Below are 6,908 nucleotides of genomic sequence, written 5' to 3'. Positions count from 1 at the left end.
CTTTTAGCTAGAATGCTCACTTCTAGTAGACTGTCTTAGAGAGGAGTGTTTTCTAGAAAGTTCCTGGTGGTTGGTGCTGTTATTATCAGAAACAGTCAAACCGTCGTTCATGTAGATGAGAAAGGAAACAGCAGTAAACGTGCTGCGTTGCGCTGCGTTGCGCTGCGTTGCGTTGCGCTGCGTTGCGTTGCGCTGCGCTGCGTTGCGCTGCGTTGCGTTGCGCTGCGTTGCGTTGCGCTGCGCTGCGCTGCGATGGGACGGGGTTCCCTGGCAACCAGATACAAGCTGCTGGCCATGTTGCCCCTCCTCACACATTCACGAGCGTAAAAACGGGACTTGAACCGGAAACCAAACTTCTTTCTTGAAACTTTTTTCTCCGAGGCAAAAGAGGAAAACGAAGCGACCCTTGGTGTCAGAGACTGCACAGTTCCTTCTTTTCAGCATTTACGACCTACTGCTGGAAATGTGTCAGCTGCTCAGCAGCAGGCAACCGTTTCACAGCGTTTCTGAGCAGGACACTGAGGGCGACGTCGTGTGATTTCTGGGCCACATAACGGACCCTGCTGCTCTATCATGGAAGATGTGAGTACTCGCCTCCTCTGCCATGTATGTTCTCGCTGTTTTTGCGTGTAATCATCCGGTCTGAGACTTTGACGCACTTTGGAGAGATTTGAAAGAATTCGTGTTGGGATGATAAACACCTCAAAAGTTAGATACACGCGGACACATCAGGGCGCGACCAACTTATAGCTGTAAAGTTGGGGCCCAGAGAAGTGAATTCTAATCGGAACCATGTATCCAGTGTTGTTTGCAGTTGACTGCTTCCTTTATTTAAACCGACTCACTTTGAGCTGCCCACCTGTCAACCTCCTGCATCAGGCAGCAGGATCGGAGGAATGTCCGTTTAAAAAGCGAGCATTTTGACAGTGTGGCCGTGTGAGAATGGACCTGGATCAGAAACTAGAATCTTTTTAAACTCAGAGTCGACGAGCAAACTGCCGTTTTCAAAACCCAACGATTCATTTCATCAGGTGAACTTAGGGGAAGTTCTGTTCCTGCACAAGATGGGTTAAAGTTGGTGCCAAATACTTCCTAGATTACACTTTATCAAAGACCGTGATGATAAGCACTTATCCGGAAGAGTTGGACAAGTTTTAAAATAAAGTTTGGTGTTTTATTAAAGAACAGCCAAACTGAGATTTGACGTGTTTTTAGACGATATCTGCAGAAGAGCAGAGAACTTATGGGTTTGTTCTGTTGAATAGAAACTGATGAGCTGCAGGCCACACAGCAACCTGACATTTTGAGGAAGCAACTTATTAAAAACGGGAAGTCATGCAGAGAGACGTACTAGGTTCATTTAGCACATGCAGGGGCTGCTTTCATCCACTTCATGTGCAGAACCACACCCTGAGATGAAAAGTACAGACAGAAAGCAACTGCAGCAGCATGGAGCTCCCACATTCAAACCAGGCAGATTTCTTGTGCCTGGTTTGAATTCAGCAACTATCTTGTTATTCACACTGCTGTGCTGGCAATGGTGACAGTAACATGTTATCTGGTAGCTTAAAACCCATTCGACAGAAATGAAAATATCAGGAAGAAAACTGGGGAAAACTAGCCCCACCCTAATGTGACATGAGCATTTTGTTCTGATGAGCTGATCAAATGATCAGTAATAGGCATAAACACCTCTTTAAAAGGAGATGTTCTATTTAGAGCAGGTGTGTCCAAGGTGTGGCTAAGGGGCCGTTTATGGTCCTCAGAATGATTGTTTTGCGGCCTGTGGAGAACAATTCAAGAATAGCTCAGATTTGGTGCAAGTTGGCAGACATACCATTATTTTTAATTGGGGTGAAATTTTAAATAAGGCCAGGTGTTTCAAAATACTTGTACAAAGTAATTAAGACGCTCCTAAAATGAAGACAAAAGCTATGCATCTATTATTCACCCTAGCTTTTGCTTTCAGTTTAATGTGATATTAAATAAAACCACAAACATTTGGTTACTTGGGCTCAAGCATCTAATGAACTTGGCAAAATAAAGCAAGTTTATTGGCATGTTCCTGAGAAAGAACAGGTAAATATTGACAAATCTTTCTGATTCTGTAAATCATAAGACTTGACATATTTCCTTAAATATTGCTTATTTAGTTTATTGTCGAGTAGGTAAAAAATAAAATATTACAGTCAAATTGTTTTTGTTCTTTAATACATAAAAAAAAAATTTGCTTCACAATTTTAGCCTCTGGTAAAAAGTTTGAACAGTTTTGATCCTGAGCACAGAGGCGTAGACACGACATTTTGAAAGGCTGCTCTTCATTTTGAGAAAGACTATAACGTCATTTCCAAACATTTCTGAGTTTTATATTCTAATATCAGGAAGATTAGTAACAAGTTGGAAACATTCAAGATAGCTACAAATCTTCCCAGGAGTGGCTGTTCTAGAAAAGTTAAAGAAAAAATGTTTCAAAACCTTGAGGTTCCCTCTGAGAGGGAACCTGAGAGTTAATCACATGTAATTAACATTAATACATTAATGTAATTAACATTACATGTATCTTGAACTTAAAGAAGTTCAAAATAGTATCAGAAAAGGCCTGTACCCATATTTCTGCTCTGGTCTCTTTAAAAAGAACATGACAGCAGCACTGAGACACATGACATATTGAACAGGGAGGTTTGGACAGACGGTACCAGAGTAGAGAGAACTAAACTCACTGCACAGGCAGGCAATGCACATCAGCAAAACACCTTGTGAAGCATAGAGGTGGAGGGCTGATGATATGGGCCTGTTTGTGCAGAAACAGAATCTAACAGCTGAAACTCGGCCCAAACAGCTGGATAATAATCTAAACACAGCAACACATTCCAGACAGAATGAATAAAAATGAAAATAGCAATCCAAAGTCCAAACCTTTGCTTGATTTGACATTTGACTACTCACAATGAGCCTGAATTGAAACTGTGTGAAGAGGAACTAGTGACAGAGGTATGTTGGTTCTGAAGAAGAGGAACATTGATTTGGAAGTGTGTTTTTACCCAGAAGTTCTCATACATTTATTAATATCTTGGCTTCTCACTTTGAGGTTGTTACAATTTGAATGTTGGACTATTCAACATTCAGTGCATGTCTCCATAACACTTGATTGATCTTTGGAATGTGGACAGTTCTAACTGATCACTGTGGTGGTTCCCTTTCCCCCCAACTTTGCTTTATCTTTTCCCACCAAACGCGATGCGACCCTTCCAGGGTTCTCTTTGTCTCGTCTCCGCAGCGCGCTGACCTGCAGTGCATGGTGTGACGTGTCTGCCTCACTCGTTAGAAAAGAGCCAACAGACTGCCACTCTATGTGTTGGCTAGAAAACAATTAACCCTCTCTTGGGATCAGCCTCTACCGCACAATGGAAGTGTGTGTACAAACGGTCTGGCTGAGTCTCTGCTTCCAGTTTCTGGGGAAAACAAGAGGATGAGCAACATGAAAGATCTGTGTCAGTCTCTGATTCTAGCCCTGGGTTGAATGGTGCATGAAAGGATGCTTTAGTTCCTGACATGTTTAGTTGATGGAGAGTTAAACGCTGAAGTATGAATACACCAGTTTATTAGTGATACAAATATCCCTTCACAATTTCTGAACAGTGATCAGCAGCTCAAATGCTGAAAACACAGATCTCCTGGTAAAGATTTGTTAGAAAATACAAAATACTAAAAGAAATAGGTTTTGGATTGCTGTAGAATAATCAGACACTGAAAAACAAAAAATAAACACTTGCATTTTGACTGAATAATATTGACCACCTCTCCTCTTTGGGCTGCCACCTTATCGTGGTGGAGGGGTTTGAGTGTCCCAATGATCCTAGGAGCTCTGCTGTCTGGGGCTTTATGCCCCTGGTTGGGTCACCAAGGCAGACAATCCGTTACAGTATTATGTTTTTAGACTCGATGTTTATTTTGTGATTATTAATAAGTGATCGCTGCTATTAGCTAATTAACACAACACAACTGATGATCTGTCAGAGTTGGTATGTGGGTTGACGTTTTTATTTTTTAACTGCACCAAAACACCAAATTCCACATCACATCTCCATGTTACAGTTGTCAAAGTCAAATGACTGACCCACTGTCTCCCTCGCTATTTATTCTTAAAAGAAAAAGTTTTTTTTCTTACCTAATTGTCTACAATAATTAACACTGCGTCTCATTTTCTTTTATATATTATGCATATTGACAACTTAACAGCTAAAACACCATTGTCAGCTATCAACTTTTGCCCTCCAGCAGTGTGATGTTGGCGGGATCTTGCATGTGTGACGTCATGCTGAACGGGGTTTATAAAACATTTTCTACATTTTGAATGGCATTGCTCCTATGGGCAGCAGGTTGGAGCGTCTTTTATACGTTCGCTCTGATTCGTTCTTTTTCAAGACTTTGGTTTTGGTTGAGGCGTTGTTTGGACAGTTATTCCTTCTGTACAGTTGGAAGAATTTTTGCTTTTTTTTATTCTTGGGGAATTTTATGATGCGTAACCATGCAACAAAGGCATGTCTTTTTTCAAATGGAGAAGCTTATTAGCATTTCAAAAGCTTAAATCTTTCCTGAACGGTAATCCCAAATCTCAGAGGAACTGAAAAGGAGGCTTCATGGAAGCAGAGCAGGACCAGAGCGAGAAAAGGAGGAGGTTCAGATCAACTCCTCCATCCAGAGCTGTCAACGACTGATGATGTTACTGTGGAAAATCGTCTCTGTTGCCAGGATACCTAGCTGCTTGCATTACATGAAGGTCACGAGAAGTCATACTGCAACAGTCTTCAATTAGAGGCCTCTTCATATTCGTTGGAGGGCTGATTGTTACTGGAGATCCAAGTATTTTGGTCAAATTTTTAGTGTAAATATTTGAAATAAGACTGAAATAACTTATAAGTAACATTCCAGCAAGAACGGTACTTCTAACAATTCCTTGTTCTTGTCTTAAAACAACAACTCTTATTGTTGTTTTAAGTCAACAACAATGTCAGCAACTCTTGTTGACATTGTTAAAAACAATTCTTGTTTTTAAGTCAAAACAGCAATTGACTTAAAAATTGTTGATTGTCAACAATTCCTTAAAATTTATAAAACAAATTGTTCTAGTTCTACTGGCAGATTATTACAGTTATAACATGGGAAAATCTTTTAAGTGAAAATGTGGAATCTACCAGCGGAACTACTATTTTTTTTTCTTTCTTCTTTTTGCTGAAAAGTTACTTGTCAGTTAGTTTTTCTTATTTCACATGCACTGTGATATTTGCACCAGAGACTAGACCAAAAGTATTTGGTGAGTTTTTGTGTTTTTTCAGTGCAGTCTCAGCTGAAAACCCACAGCTGAGGACAGAACCAACCCAGAACCTTCTGTCTCTGAAGAACCTCAGGGATTATTAACACAATGTTTTGGAATATGATTGGATTTGAGCCAGTCAGCTTCCGGTGGTTCTCTCTCTGCTCCAGTGACTGAAGCCAGTGGTTATGATGTCATCCACTGGTTTTCATGTTCCTGATGAACTCAGCATTGTGCTGACCTTTGACACCACTGTTCTCTTTCCGGTTTGTCATGAAGTTTGGGTCTGAAAAGAAGTTGAGTGGAGGGTTTCTGTGAGCTTGCTGTTGCTTTGTTGGATTCCTGCATTGATAACCTCAAGGTTGTTTGACAGTCACTCCACCAACCCCCCACACCCTTCACCACCGCTAAACCACCTTGGATGAGTTACAAAATATCTGATGAGCTCACTAAGACTCAGCTGTACATGCTGCCTCCCGCTGCCTGGTGCTTACATGTACGGTACCTTCAAAATGCTTATGGCATCAGAAAAACATCTAAATATGGTTAAAAAGTTACCTATGTTGTCAGATGTACCCTGACTGGCATAGGAGAGTAGAGGACCCAAAGATTATACTCAAGTAAGAGTAGCACTACTTCAGCATATTTTTACTTAAGTAATTACTGATGTAAGAGTAAAAACAAATATTTGGCAAATAGTCAACTCAAGTACTGAGTAAATTATCAAAACATCAGTTATTTAATGTTTAAAAATTACATCATCAGGACAGAAATAAAAATAATTCATATAAATAACACAATTACAAAATAACAAAATTAGGCAAAAGAAACATTTTTACAAATTCATTTCTTTAGAAAAAAGAAAAGGAAACTAACAAAACTTGCAGGTATGTATCTGTGTCAGGTGAATCTTTGGTTAGAACAAGCTTGTTTTTTATTCAGTGAAGTTACTCAGTCGGATTATTTTACTCAAGTAAAAGTAGCAATACTTCATAATAATTTAACTCAAGTAAAAGTGATAAGTACAGCGTAGAAAAAATACTCCTAAAAGTAAATTTTTCCCCAAAAACTTACTCACATAAACATAACTGAGTAAATGTAACTAGTTACTTTGCAACTCTGCTGACTGGACATGCTTCTGTTTGTCATCTGGACAGTGCTGGTTCCTATCAGCTGACTGAAAGCGTCTATTTGTCACCAACACAACCAGGTCATCATCCAGCCTCATTCATCCCATCACTAGATTCAGTTGAGATGGGAACTAAAGAACTGCAGCTTTTACCAGGATGTTTGGGAGGGACGATCAGTGCCCACAGTGTACCGTTGCTCTTTGTAAATGTTTCTTCACTAATGTTGCACTGTTCCAAAAATACATTTCCTTCCTGACTAGTTGATCTGTGACAAACCACAACACCAAGCACCTGATGAGGTTAGTGCTTTTCCTTTGAATATTTAACCACGTCACAAAATTTTACTGGTCAGGAAGAGGCTGAGATCATATTTCACACACACACACACACACACACACACACACACACACACACACACACACACACACACACACACACACACACACACACACACACACACACAC

General features: G+C 40.1%; 1 protein-coding gene across 3 annotated transcripts in view; it reads left to right on the top strand.

The window, feature by feature from the left end:
- Nucleotides 1-242: 242 nt before the first annotated feature.
- The window catches only part of plekho2 (pleckstrin homology domain containing, family O member 2), a 16,504-nt gene continuing 9,838 nt past the window's right edge, over nt 243-6,908 (top strand). For 2 of the 3 annotated variants that reach the window (XM_017304186.1, XM_008405040.2), the window contains exon 1: nt 244-582. In XM_017304186.1, coding sequence (XP_017159675.1) covers nt 574-582 — 9 coding nt within the window. In that variant the 5' untranslated portion in view covers nt 244-573. Of the gene's footprint in view, nt 583-6,908 lie in introns of all 3 variants that reach the window. The other variant, XM_017304187.1, reaches the window with a different exon arrangement.

Source organism: Poecilia reticulata, linkage group LG3 (assembly GCF_000633615.1).
Source record: "Poecilia reticulata strain Guanapo linkage group LG3, Guppy_female_1.0+MT, whole genome shotgun sequence".
Lineage (NCBI taxonomy): Eukaryota > Metazoa > Chordata > Actinopteri > Cyprinodontiformes > Poeciliidae > Poecilia > Poecilia reticulata.
The sequence above is the reverse complement of the archived record's forward strand: the minus strand, read 5'-3'. Positions and strand labels throughout refer to the sequence as shown.